Source organism: Oncorhynchus kisutch, unplaced genomic scaffold, assembly GCF_002021735.2.
Source record: "Oncorhynchus kisutch isolate 150728-3 unplaced genomic scaffold, Okis_V2 scaffold2111, whole genome shotgun sequence".
Taxonomy (NCBI): Eukaryota; Metazoa; Chordata; class Actinopteri; order Salmoniformes; family Salmonidae; genus Oncorhynchus; species Oncorhynchus kisutch.
This window is the reverse complement of record NW_022264056.1, coordinates 21,671-36,375: the sequence shown is the minus strand read 5'-3', so window position 1 is coordinate 36,375 and position 14,705 is coordinate 21,671. Positions and strand designations below refer to the sequence as shown.

Here is a 14,705-nt window from a genome sequence, read left to right as displayed (position 1 = left end):
ACCAAAAGTTATATTTTGGTTCATCTGACCATATGACATTCTCCCAATCTTCTTCTGGATCATCCAAATGCTCTCTAGCAAACTTCAGACGGTCCTGGACATGTACTGGCTTAAGCAGGGGGACACGTCTGGCACTGCAGGATTTGAGTCCCTGGCGGCGTAGTGTGCTACTGATTGGATGCAAACCCCAAAGTATGCATGAAACCTAGTTTTGTCCATCACCTTCCATCACTCTCCAAAAACACGCCCTCCAATGAGTTCAGTCCAGAATGATTTTCTGGATGGTGTCTGGTGTCTGGGGTAGAGTGTGGGAAATACAGATCGTATCGAAATAATGTTGTTTCACACACTACAAGGGTAAAGAGTGGGAGAAAAGCGGGAGTCTGGCAGACAGGGAGGGAGACAGACAGACAGGGAGGGAGACAGACAGACAGGGAGGGAGACAGACAAGTGCTTTGTTGAAACAGCAGGCCCAGGGAGGAGGAAGACAGAGTGAAGGCACACAGCCAACCTTTTTGTAAATGTTTTACTTGTTTTCACCTACACACATACTTTCCCCACACTTTTATTACCCTCGGGTGGACCCGAACACCACATATGCAATATAAATTGTAGGGGGGTGCACAGTGTACACTCAATGGAAATGTGTAGGGGGGTGCACAGTGTACACTCAATATAAATGTGTAGGGGGGTGTAAGTGTACACTCAATGGAAATGTGTTATTTGACATGTTCTTCACAGAAAATGAGCCCAAGGCCAGTGAGTATCAGGATGAAATGTTTCTTTTTTAAATTTTAGTAAACATTGAAAATGGGTCCCACAGACCCGAAACCACACAAGGGTTAAGTTAATATTAAGGCTAGTGAGAGGTAATAGATTCCAGTTTTCATTTAACCCATCTGAACAGTAGGCTACAATTCCCCATCTTGTGACTGTCAAATTTGTATATCACCTCACAATCCTTACACATAACATAGCTAATACTGCTATAATCCTCTTTTACCACTTCACCAATATTTCCCAAACATTAATTTTCTGGCCCTCACTTCTCTTTATTTTCTCTTTTACTTTCTCTGCCCGTTCCCAAAAGCATTTGGTGATTGGCTTGTAGCCTATTTGGTGTACCTAATGTTTGGCCCTAAAGCTTAGGCTTACATACATGCGATGTAGCCTAAAATAAGGAATGGAAAACCTCAATGTGGGGCGGCAGGGTAGCCTAGCGGTTAGAGCGTAGGACTAGTAAACCGAAAGGTTGCAAGTGTTCAAATCCCCGAGCTGACAAGGTACAAATCTGTCGTTCTGCTCCTGAACAGGCAGTTAACCCACTGTTCCTAGGCCGTCATTGAAATAAGAATTTGTTCTTAACTGACTTGCCTAGTAAAATAAAGGTAAAATAAAAATAAAAAAAATGTCACCTATAGATAGATATAAATTGCACAGGAATTATACATGTTTTAATGTTTAATGCTATTGTTTTCTATTTCCTCACTTTAAACCCGCCTGTCCCACTGATATAACCACAGCGAATGAGTCAACCCGCACATCACTAACACACACACACACCACACACACACACACACACACACACACACACACACACACACACACACACACACACACACACACACACACACACACACACACACACACATATACATTCACACACACTCTATTATCAATTTAAACTGATCCAGATTAAATGAAAATGAGGGTGGACCTTCCAACATAACTTGGTCCAGGGTCAGCTCTTGCCTTTAGTGGGCCCTAAGCGGGATTTGGCAGCGGAGAGAAATCTTGCAGGCTACTTATTTTTCTTATTGGCTGAGCTGGCACTGCACTGACCTAACCACCCATGGGACACTGAGAGTCACACCATGACAATTAAATTATTTGTGTCATTGGAGTTCAAGTAAACACACTGCTGTATACTGTTTGTTTTTTGCTTTAAAAGGTATAAAAGGTCAGTGATGTGACAGTAGTTTAGTGTGGAATAGTCCACTGACACAGAACATACAGTAGATCTATGTCCACACAACGGCAGTCTGGAGAAAGATACAAGGTGATCTAGACTTAAATCCTGTTTTAAAGATATATATGTACGTATCTTTATTGATGTTTTGACTCTTCATTCAGAGGAGGAGACAGGCAAGTGGGAGAATCAGTGAGAAGGTGGGCACAGGGATTGAATCCTGGTGTCTGGTGAGTTATATGTGACTTTTGCCAGGGAGAATTACCGCACCACAGCTCTGCAAGACTAGCATCCTGTTTCATTCTCACATTATAGTTGGAGTGTATGCAAGTTTAATAGTAAAGCAACAAATTGTAAGCTGAGAGTGTGTCAATTGTATTTGTTATACAAAATGTGAATATTATTGAACTTACACGATGAATGACGTTTGCCGTATGTTCTACTCAATGTCCATTACAACCACAGGTAACAATGTTTTTTCCATGGAATCCCTTTGAAGAGTAATGCTGTGGCAATGATGCAATGAATCTTGATAATCAGTGGTAATTATAAGAATGAAGCAATTATGAGATGTCAATAAGAGATAGATTGTTTCACCTGATAGACACTGTTGTACTTGTATTGTGAACTAACTATATCTCCAAATACATCTATAGGTACTATTGGGAAAATGATGAACTCAACACAATTCACGTCATTTATCCTAGCTGGATATAGTGACATTGGACACTTAAAGTACTTGTATTTCATTATATTAACTGTCTTATACGTCTCCATAGTTTTTGCGAACACAGTGCTTATTGTGGTAATATGTATGGAGAGGAGCCTTCATGAACCCATGTATCTGTTTCTGTGCAGTTTGTTTGTAAATGACTTGTATGGTACCACTGGTTTGTTTCCTGCTCTCATGACTCATTTGGTTTCAGATGACCATACAGTTTCCACTGTGTGCTGTTACCTACAGATATTTGTCTTGTACACATATGGATCTACTGAATTCATCAATTTAGCAGTCATGTCCTACGACAGGTACCTTGCTATATGTCATCCACTACAGTATAACGTCATCATGACACCCAACAGGGTGTGTATTTTAATTTGTGTAATATGGTTGTACTCTTTTGTCAAATTCACCATACAACTGTCTTTAACCATTCGTTTGCGATTGTGTGGAAACGTCATAGACAAAGTGTATTGTGACAACTACCTGGTAGTTAAACTTGCCTGTTCAACTTCAGACGCGACAGTTAATAACATCTCTGGACTCTGTGGTATTGTTTTGACTGTCGCTGTCCCTTTAATTACTATTGTGTTCTCTTATATTAAGATTCTGACCATTTGTTTGAAATCTTCCATCGAGACCAGACAGAAAGCTTTCAGCACCTGTTCTCCTCATCTGGCCTCGCTGCTCAACTTCTCTTTCGGCTGTTTCTTAACTCTGCTCCAGAGTAGATTTGATAGCCCTATGAGAAAAGTTCCAACTGTACTTCACACTATTTTATCAGTGTACTATCTGATGTGCCAGCCACTTTTAAATCCTATTGTGTATGGAGTTAGGATGGCTAAAATCAGACAGGCTTGTAAATACATACTACCTGTAGGTCTGTACCCTAAAACATAAGCTAGACATTAGTGTGACCTTTTCCATCCTGATTGTTCGATATTTGTGATGTTGACTTGTGTTTTGTTACTTAGGCTAGTTGCAAAAATGAATGGGGGTGAGGATGGTAAATGTAAAACATTTGCTAATTTATGAAATATTGTCATAGAAATCAAATATAAACAGGAGAAGTTCATGACATTGAATTTCTCTCTTAAATTGAAGTTTCTAAGGCTGCATTCACAAAGCAAGTCCAATTCTGATCTTTATTATTGGCAAAATATCTGATCTGGTTGGTCAAAAGACAAATTATTGGCAAATATCAGAATTAGAATTAGACCACCTGTGTAAACACATAAAATCTTTGTGTAAACACAAATAAATCAAGATATGCAAAACTGTCTGGATCAATCAAAAACAGTGAATAAATGGATTTAAATGTGTGAAAGGTAAGCCCACCTTATAGCCCACCATTAGGTCCATCACTAATGGAAAATGGGCCCAGTGGGTACATGATTGTTTGACATTTTCAGAGAGAAATCTTGGGAAATACTTTAGTATGAAATCAAACTATATTCTGTCTGGACCAGATACCTTTACTGAGATAAAAGGTATCTTGTTTTTCCGGGGTCACAGTGATATATGTTTGACCTACAGAATATAACAATCCAATAAGACACGTTGGTTAATGTACTCCATCCACACTTTACCACGGGGAAAGCAGAAGCCAATAATAAAACTGTAAGAAACATGTTTATTGAGTAATTAGGTACCATGTCATTAGTCCACTCTATCACCTCGTTCCCTGGGAACCAATTAATGCAGCTAGTAACCTGTAGAGACCTGGGGGGCTCCTGTAGAGGCACGGCTGGTCTTGACTGTATCCCAAATGGTACCCTATTCAACTCTGGACCCCGGAGCCACTTCCACTGCTTTTTTCATTGTTCCCCTCTAATCAGGGACTAATTATCAGGTCCTGTAGAACAGAAAAGAAAAGCAGCAGGACCCAGACTTCGTAGGGTAAGAGTTTAATAGCCCTGATATAGGGAATATGATGCCATTTTGGGGGGGAAAAGTGTACTGTAAGCCTAAGGAAGCCCCGAGAGAAAATAAGGGCCCTCACTTTTACCTGAACAGAAAAAGCTCTGGGCCTAGGTTTTAGACTATAGCTAGGACTTGGCATCCTGAGTTATTCTCTGTTTTCCCTGGTTAGATTATATGGTCAGGAAAAACAACAGAGCCCTAACTACATAGCCTGGGTCCTAGTCTGTTTGTGCTAACATTCAGCTCCTTGTCATTCCATACATGACAAGGAGTTAGAACGATAGCACAAACAGATCGGGGCCAGGCTACCAACAATGACCTCTCCTCAGACTGTTGTGTTACACCCTCATTCAGAATGAAGCTACCAAGGTAGCCTGTCAACAATACCTGCCAGTGGTTGGTCCAGGACTATACTTAATCTGGGTCTGGGAAACCATTCCTTTGTCAGAGGCTTTCAATTAGTTTAACTTTTTTTATTTTTTTATTGAACATTTATTTAACTAGGCAAGTCAGTTAAGAACAAATATGGAGGCTCATTGATTTACAAGGCAGTTAACTGCCTTGTTCAGAAGGATAGATTTTTACCTTGTCAGCTCGGGGATTTGATCCAGCATCCTTTCTGTTACTGTTACTGTTAATGCGCTAACCACTATGCTACCTGCCACCGCACTAAACTGTGTCTTCATTGTACATGGTGCACATAAATAAGAGATCTGATATTCAGAGGTGTGGACTCGAGTCACATGACTTGGACTCGAGTCAGAATCAAGTCACAAATATGATGACTTGCAACTCGATTTTGACTTTAACACCAATGACTCGTGACTTGACTTGGACTTCAGCCTTATGACTCGACCTGACTTGATACCCTCCCCAAATATTAAAAATTATACTATGAAAAAAAGTGTGCAGGGCATCAACTCTTCATTTAACGGATTACAGTTACAATTGGACAGCAGCCAATCAAATTGTGCCAGCTGAGAAAAAGTTGTGCGTGGCAGTGCAGAGGAACGTCGGCGGGTGAATTCAGATGGAGCCCTTGGAAAGATGATATGCAAAATTATTATTTTTGGATATAAAGACGATGCTGTATCAACAAAAAACGGATTGCAACTTGCAAAACATGCGGGAAGAAAATTATAGACAGAGGCACAGCAATTTCCAACTTTGTTCGACATTTGAAGCTGCACGAAGAACGGTAATTCGTGGCTAATATAGCCAACAGCTATATATTTTATTACTTTACTAGTGTATCATGTAGGCTAACGTAACGTTACATCAATGAGCCTCCATATAGTCAGTCAGTGCGGGAACGTGATCATTGCACTCAAGATTGAGCTACAGCTGGCTAGGCAGTTTGTAGCCTAAATCCTGCCTAATGTTACTACCATTGACATACTTTAGCCTACTGTAGAGAGAGCGTGTGTGTGTGTGTGTGTGTGTGTGTGTGTGTGTGTGTGTGTGTGTGTGTGTGTGTGTGTGTGTGTGTGTGTGTGTGTGTGTGTGTGTGTGCGTGTGTGTGTGTGTGTGTGTGTGTGTGTGTGTGTGTGTGTGTGTGTGTGTGTGTGTGTGTGTGTGTGTGTGTGTGTGTGTGTGTGTGTGTGTGTGTGTGTGTGCGAGTGTGTGTGTTAAGGTTGGGCGATTGTGTACAGGCCTACATCGCCCGATTGCGCCAGATTGCGCCTCAATCTCTATGGGGGGGGGGGGTCTTTCTCATGGCTATCCATGTATTTCCATGGAAATATAATGTTAAAAGCATTCATGATTTGTGTAAATGTAATATACTAACTATTACTCTTGTTAAAAATATGAAATGGTATTACATTTGGTGAAGAGCACATTATGACTTGTTTAGGACTCGAAACTCAAAGTTTAGGACTTGAGACTTGACTTGAGACTTGACTTGATACTTGATGGTCTTTACTTGAGACTTGACTCGGATTTGCCTGTCTTGACTTAGAACTTGAGTTGGGACTTCAGTGCTAAGACTTGAGACTTACTTGTGACTTGTAAAACAATGACTTGGTCCCACCTCTGCTGATATTGTTGCCTGCCCAGCCTATTGGTGAGTTCACATACTACTTCTACATTTTAGTGCTAGGCCAGAGTCCTCACACATACATTGTTTTAACAGGATCATAGGCCACTAACAAATTACACACATTTTTTTCACTTATAAATTAATAATGTATACCCATTGATTCTTAAACTCTTAAATGTAAAGTCCCAATATTTTGGGACCCTATTAGATTTTTTTATTCAATTCAGTCTGGTATGAGAACAGCAGCCCTATCTGAAGATGGCGCCGACAGCAGCCCTATTGAAGATGGCGCAGACAGAGATGGTCGCCTCTCTTCGCGTTCATAGGAAACTATGCAGTATTTTGTATTATTTCTTACATTGTTACCCCAGGAAATCTTAAGTCTTATTACATACAGCCAGGAAGAACTATTGGATATAAGAGCAACATCAACTTGCCAACATTACAACCAGGAATACGACTTTCCCGAAGCGGATTCTCTGTTTGGACCACCACATAGGACAATGGATCAGATCCCAGTAGGCGACCCAAAAGAACGGTGACGCAGAAGGGGCAGATGGAGCGGTTTTCTGGTCAGGCTCTGTAGACGAGCACATCGCTCACTACTCCCGAGTATACTTCTCGCCAATGTCCAGTCTCTTGACAACAAGGTAGACGAAATTTGAGCAAGGGTTGCCTTCCAGAGAGACATCAGAGATTGTAACATTCTCTGTTTCACGGAAACATGCCTCACTCGGGATATGTTATCAGAGTCAGTACAGCCACCCGGTTTCTTCGCGTATCAAGCCGACAGAAACAAATTATCTCTCTGGTAAGAAGAAGGACGAGTTGTATGCCATATGATTAACTAGTCATGGTGTGATCATAACAACATACAGGAACTCAAGTCCTTTTGCTCTCCTGACCTAGAATTCCTTACAATCAAATGCCGACTTGATTATCTTCCAAGAGAATTCTCTTCGATTATAATCACAGCCGTGTATATCCCCCCCAAGCAGACACCTGAAAGAACTTCATTGGACTCTATGTAAACTGGAAACAACATATCCTGAGGCTGCATTTATTGTAGCTGGGGATTTTAACAAAGCTAATCTGAAATCAAGGCTCCCTAAATTTTATCAGCATATCGAATGTGCGACCTGGGCTGGCAGCATTCTGGATCATTGCTACTCTAACTTCTGTGACGCATACAAAGCCCTCCCTAGCCCTCCTTTCGACAAATCTGACAACGACTCCATTTTGCTGCTCCCAGCCTATAGACAGAAACTAAAACAGGAACCGCCCGTGCTCTGGTCTGTTCAATGCTGGTCCGACCAATCAGATTCAAGATTGCTTCGTTCACATGGACTGGAATATGTTCCAGATAGCCTCAGACAACAACATTGATGTACAGTATATGCTGATTCGGTGAGCGAGTTAATTAGCAAGTGCATCGGTGATGTTGTACCCACGGTGACTATTAAAACCTTCCCCAACCAGAAACCGTGGATTGATGGCAGCGCAAAACTGAAAGCGCGAGCCACTGCTTATAATCAGTCACGGCAAGGTGACTGGAAACATGACCGAATACAAAGAGCGTAGCTATTCCCTCCACAAGGCAATCAAACAAGCGAAGCGTCAGTATAGAGACAAGGTAGAGTTGCAATTCAACGGCTCAGACACGAGACGTATGTGGCAGGGTCTACAGTCAATCACGGATTACAAAAATAAGACCAGCCCCGTCGTAGACACCGACGTCTTGCTCCCAGGCAAATTAAACAACTCCTTTGCTCGCTTTGAGGACAATACAGTGCCACTACCAAAACCTTCGGGCTCTCCTTCAACGCGGCCAACGTGAGTAAAACATTTAAACGTGTTAACCCTCGCAATTCTTCCGGCCCAGACTTGATCCCTAGCCACGTCTTCAGAGCATGCGCAGACCAGCTGGCTGGTGTGTTTCTGGACATATTCAATCAATCCCTATCCCAGTCTGATGTTCCCACATGCTTCAAGAGGGCCACCATTGCATCTTCTGAGGCTGAGGGGTTATTTTCCAAAGGCGCATGGCGCTGTGGTGCTGCATGGAGATCACAAGTTCTTCAACTGGGCAGCAGTGACATGATGAAGAGAATAGCCTATGGGATGACTAACTAAGACCACTGCAACAGACTTATTTTAAAGTGTGGGAATAGGTTTATTCCAAACTTAGGCTATGTTTAACCTCTCTAGGGGGTGTGGGACGCTACCGTCCCACCTGGCCAACATCTGGTGAAATTGCGCCAAATTCAAATTAAATTACTATAAATATACTTTCATTATAGATTAAATTTCACGTTTACGTTTCATGTTTCATGCATGGCTTTTCTTACGAGTTTAACAATTTACATGTGGATTTTGTTATGATCCTAACGATATGTACGTTCAATGTTTTGGCAGCTATCTGGCTCCATATGCAACATTTGTTAACAGACACCTCAAAATAGTTTTAACTATTCTATTTCAATGCCATGGGTAGCTACATCTGTTTTGCAACAATGTTTGTTTGGCAACAAGAGTATCACATAAAAGTGGAAGAAAAAGGTTGCCAGTTCTCTGCATTGAGTTTCTTGTTTAAGTTACACATTTTGTAGTAATTCACCTGTATTCAGCCTCCACTGGAGGATCTAACCTTGAATGGCAAGATCCTCCAACAAAGACTTCATTCTATATGTAAAATGCTCACCTGCCATGCATGGTTACCAAGTTCATCAAGTTTAAAGTGTAACTTTGTCTTGTGGGGGCAGTATGGCTTTGAGAAAATACTTTCAACCACAAAGTTAATTGTGAATGTCAAATAGCATGTTAGTTAACAGCCAATTGCACAGGAATTATAAATGTTTTGATGTTTTAAGGTAGGCTATTGTTTCCTATTTCCTCATTTTAAATCCGTCTGCCTCTCGGATATAACCGCAATCACTAAAACACACACTCGCTCTCTCTCTATTATCGATGTAACTGCTCCAGATCAAATGAAAATTGGGATGAACCATGCAACACTCTCTGGTCCAGGGCCAGCTCTAGCCTTTTGGATGACCTAAGCAGGATTTGGCAGCGGAGAGAAAATCTTGCAGGCTACTTATTTTTCTTATTGGCTGAGCAGCCACTGCACTGACCTAACCACCCATGGGACACTGAGAGTCACACCATGACAATTAAATTATTGGTGTCATTGGAGTTCAAGTAAACTCACTGCTGTACACTGTTTTTTTCTTCCTTTAAAAGGTATAAAAGGTCAGTGATGTGACAGTACTTTAGTGTGGAATAGTCCACTGACACAGAACAAACAGTAGATCTATGTCCACACAACGGCAGTCTGGAGAAAGATACAAGGTGATCTAGACTTAAATCCTGTTTTAAAGATATATATGTACGTATTTTTATTGATGTTTTGACTCTTCATTCAGACAGTAAGGAAATTAGAGGAGGAGACAGGCAAGTGGGAGAATCAGTGAGAAAGGTGGACAGGGATTGAACCCTCTAATGGTAAGATGTATGTGACTTATGATGTGGAGCATTACCACACCACAGCTCTGCATGACTAGCATCCTGTTTTGATTCACACACTATGACTGCAGTGTTTGTAAGTGTAACAGTAAAGCAAAGACCGGTAAACTGTAACTGTGTCAATTGCGTTTGTTATTCAAAATATAAATATTATTGAACTACAGTAGGGATGAATGATGTTTGCTTTATGTTCTACTCCGTGTCCATCACAGCCACAGGTAACAATGTTTTTCCATGATGATGCCTATGGGGGTAATCACTTTGAATAGTAACACTGTGGCAATAATGCAAAAAGTAGATAATTGATGGCAATTCTAAGAATTAAGAAATGTTGAATCAATAAGAGATTAATAATTTCACCTGATAGACACAGTTTTTCTTCACTTGTGAACTAAATATATCTACAAATACTTCTATACTATTGGGAAAATGATGAACACAACACAACTCACGTCATTTATCCTAGCTGGATATAGTGACATTGGACACTTAAAGTACTTGTATTTCATTATATTAACTGTCTTATACGTCTCCATAGTTTTTGCGAACACAGTGCTTATTGTGGTAATATGTATGGAGAGGAGCCTTCATGAACCCATGTATCTGTTTCTGTGCAGTTTGTTTGTAAATGACTTGTATGGTACCACTGGTTTGTTTCCTGCTCTCATGACTCATTTGGTTTCAGATGACCATACAGTTTCCACTGTGTGCTGTTACCTACAGATATTTGTCTTGTACACATATGGATCTATTGAATTCAGCAATTTAGCAGTCATGTCCTACGACAGGTACCTTGCTATATGTCATCCACTACAGTATAACGTCATCATGACACCCAGCATGGTGTGTATTTTAATTTGTGTAATATGGTTGTACTCTTTTGCAAAATTCAGCATACAACTGTCTTTAACTATTCGTTTGCAATTGTGTGGAAACGTCATAGACAAAGTGTATTGTGACAACTACCTGGTAGTTAAACTTGCCTGTTCAACTTCAGACGTGGCAGTTAATAAGATCTATGGACTCTGTGGTATTGTTTTGTCTGTCACTGTCCCTTTAATTACTATTGTGTTGTCGTATATTAAGATTCTGACCATTTGTTTGAAATCTTCGATCGAGACCAGACAGAAAGCTTTCAGCACCTGTTCTCCTCATCTGGCCTCGCTGCTCAACTTCTCTTTCGGCTGTTTCTTAACTCTGCTCCAGAGTAGATTTGATAGCCCTATGAGAAATGTTCCAACTGTACTTCACACTATTTTATCAGTGTACTATCTGATGTGCCAGCCACTTTTAAATCCTATTGTGTATGGAGTTAGGATGGCTAAAATCAGACAGGCTTGTAAATACATACTACCTGTAGGTCTGTACCCTAAAACATAAGCTAGACATTAGTGTGACCTTTTCCGTCCTGATTGTTCGATATTTGTGATATTGACTTGTGTTTTGTTACTGATAGGCTTGTCGCTATAATGAATTGGGCAGAGGATGGCAAATCAGATGTGTAAAACATTTGCTAATTTACGAAATAATGTCACATAAAAAAAAATAAAGAAGAAGAAGTTCATGACTTTGAATTCCTTACTTAAATGTAAGTATGTAAGGCTGCTTTTACATAGCAAGCCCAATTCTGATCTTTGTTATTGGCATATGATCTGATCTGGTTGGTCAAAAGACAAATTATTGGCAAATGATCAGAATTGGGCTTGAATTAGACAGCCAAATATATCTGGATATGCAAAACTGTCTGGATCAATCAACAACAGTGAATAAATTGATGTAAATGTGTAAAAGGTAAGCCCACCTTATAGCACACCATTAGGTTCATCACTAATGGAAAATGGGCTCAGTGGGTACATTTTGGGAGAGAAATCTAGCAAAATACTTCAGCATGAAAACAAACTATTTTCTTTCTGGACCAGATACCTTTATTGAGATAAGGCATCTTGTTTTTCCAGGGTCACAGTGAGATATGTTTGACCTACAGAATGTAATAATCCAATAAGGCTTATGAGGATGTATGTATAAAACACATTGGTTAATGTACTCCATCCACACTTTACCATGGGGAAAGCAGGCGCCAATAATAAGACCGTAAAAAACATTTTAATTGAGTCATTAGGTAACAGGTCGTTAGTCCACTGTACTGCCTCGTTCCCTGGGAACCAATTAATGCAGCTAGTAACCTGTAGAGACCTGGGGGGCTCCTGTAGAGGCATGGCTGGTCTTGACTGTATCCCAAATGGTACCCTATTCAACTCTGGACCTTGAAGCCACTTCCACTGCTTTTTTTCGTTGTTCCCCTCTAATCAGGGACTGATTTAGACCTGCAACACCAGGTGAGTGCAATTAATTCTCAGGTAGAACAGAAGACCAGCACGCTCCGGAGCTCATATGGTAAGTATATAATACCCCGGATAAAGGGAATAGGGTGCAACTTGGGGGGGGGACACCTTCTGTCATCCCCTCTGGGAGGGTAGGACCTGAGAGTGTACTTGAGAGAATATAGTAGACGGTTGCTGTCCTTTGATTGTCCTCTCGTTGATCTCTTAATGACATCCTCTCCGTGGTCACGATATTTAGTGTGTCATTATGTAACTTGATAGTGCACCTGTTTCTTTGAAGTAAAACACATGTTGAAGTCTAAAGTAATGGCCTGGTGATTGATGTGTAGTGACCTTGTTGAACTTAAAGAAATGTGTTTGAAGTAAAACACATGTTGAAGTCTAAAGTAATGGCCTGGTGATTGATGTGTAGTGACCTTGTTGAACTTAAAGAAATGTGTTTGAAGTAAAACACATGTTGAAGTCTAAAGTAATGGCCTGGTGATTGATGTGTAGTGACCTTGTTGAACTTAAAGAAATGTGTTTGAAGTAAAACACATGTTGAAGTCTAAAGTAATGGCCTGGTGATTGATGTGTAGTGACCTTGTTGAACTTAAAGAAATGTGTTTGAAGTAAAATATGTCAAAAGTATTTTCCGGGGAGGCCTGAGTTTTAACTTTTGAACAGTTCAAACAGTTGGGAAGTTTTATAGTGAACTTGTGGAACTGCTGTGTAGTGAGCTTGTGGAACTGCTGTGTAGTGAGCTTGTGACCCATTATAGAATGAACAGGAAAAAGTCATTTCTGGAAAGCCTGGAAGGAGGAGAGATGACTAGAAACAATTCAGTTGACCGTTTTATGTGTAGATTAATTGTTGGATTAGAGGACCTTGAGCATTTCAGATAAAATAACAACTCAATATGTATATAACAACTGCAAGCTAGCCAAATTGCCATAAATGTTTCATGCTTTTCGACCTATCCCAAAATTAATATAATTGGTTCAGAGTTTGTTTTGATATTTCAACCTGCTTGTCGTGATCACGTTTGGGTTGGGGTAACAAAATCAATTTGCGCACAATGGCACACGCTGATGCACACGCGTGTCCGGTTTGGGCATGGTGTTAGCTTTGTCCTGTGAACACCATGAGCGAGAAGAAACCTCGAGAGATAAACCACAGATAACTTGTGGGAGGTTACAAGGAGACAAGGGCCATGCTCATGAAACTATTTTACAAGGAAGGAAGATAAAACACTTTTCAAAAAATAAATATAAACATGTATTAGGTAGTAATGTGTAGTATTGTGTAATAATAACATGTATGATCTATATAGAGGTTTAGTAATAAACATTAGTATCAGAGTTTAATATTAGTAAACTTTAGTAAACTTGCAGAGTAAACTTTATTAATTGTTTAAATGTCTGTACTAAAGGTTTTGTAGAAAATAAAACTTTTGAAGGAACATTTAATTGACCTTCAATTAAATAAATATTTCTCTCCCTCTGTCTTTCCCCTTGGGTGGGTGTGTGGGGCTTGGTTACATGGGGTGGTGTCAGGTTACAAGTGGACACACTAAATATTGTGTGAACATCCGGAGTGGATGTCCTTAAGTGGTCAACGAGAGCACAACCAAAACCAAAGGACACAGAAAACCCATCAATCACTGTTTGACAGCAACCGTCTACTATATTCTCTCCTGCCTAAGGAAGCCCAGAGTGACAATAAGGGTCCTCACTTTTACCTGAGCAGGAAAAGTTCTGGGCCTAGATTTTACACTACAGCTGGGACTAAGGCTCCTCTATTTTCCCTGGTTAGATCACATGTCCAGGAAAAACTACAGAGGACTAACTATGTAGCCTGGGTACCAGATTGCTTGTGCTAACATTACACTCCTTGTCATTCCATACATGACAAGGAGTTGGAATGATAGTACAAACATATCTGGGGCCAGGCTTCCAACGATGACCTCTCCTCAGACTTTTGTGTTGCACCCTCATTCAGACTGAAGCTAATAAGGTAGCCCCTCAACAATACCCAGATACCTGTCAGTGGTATCAGGACTATACTTAATCTGGGGTCAGGAAACTGTCCCTTTGTCAGAGGCTTTTGATTGGTTTCAATGAACCATGTTTTTATTGTACATGGTGCACATAAATAAGATATCTGCTATTGTTGCCTGTCCAGCCCATTGGTGATGTTGCATACTTC

General features: G+C 40.5%; 2 protein-coding genes across 2 annotated transcripts; both read left to right on the top strand.

The window, feature by feature from the left end:
* Positions 1-2,523: 2,523 nt before the first annotated feature.
* Positions 2,524-3,696, top strand: LOC109881101 (olfactory receptor 11A1-like). The gene has a single exon (XM_020473255.2). It carries the CDS (start codon positions 2,640-2,642, stop codon positions 3,588-3,590), a length of 951 nt encoding a protein of 316 aa, XP_020328844.2. The 5' UTR covers positions 2,524-2,639; the 3' UTR covers positions 3,591-3,696.
* A 6,367-nt stretch (positions 3,697-10,063) lies between these two features.
* LOC109881102 (olfactory receptor 11A1-like) lies at positions 10,064-11,566 on the top strand. Its single transcript, XM_020473256.2, has one exon. It carries the CDS (start codon positions 10,606-10,608, stop codon positions 11,554-11,556), a length of 951 nt encoding a protein of 316 aa, XP_020328845.2. The 5' UTR covers positions 10,064-10,605; the 3' UTR covers positions 11,557-11,566.
* The last annotated feature ends 3,139 nt before the right edge of the window (positions 11,567-14,705 follow it).

Bases quoted from the DNA above. Each gene is read 5' to 3' on its own strand.
- LOC109881101 (XM_020473255.2), top strand. From the start codon at position 2,640: ATGATGAACTCAACACAATTCACGTCATTTATCCTAGCTGGATATAGT.
- LOC109881102 (XM_020473256.2), top strand. From the start codon at position 10,606: ATGATGAACACAACACAACTCACGTCATTTATCCTAGCTGGATATAGT.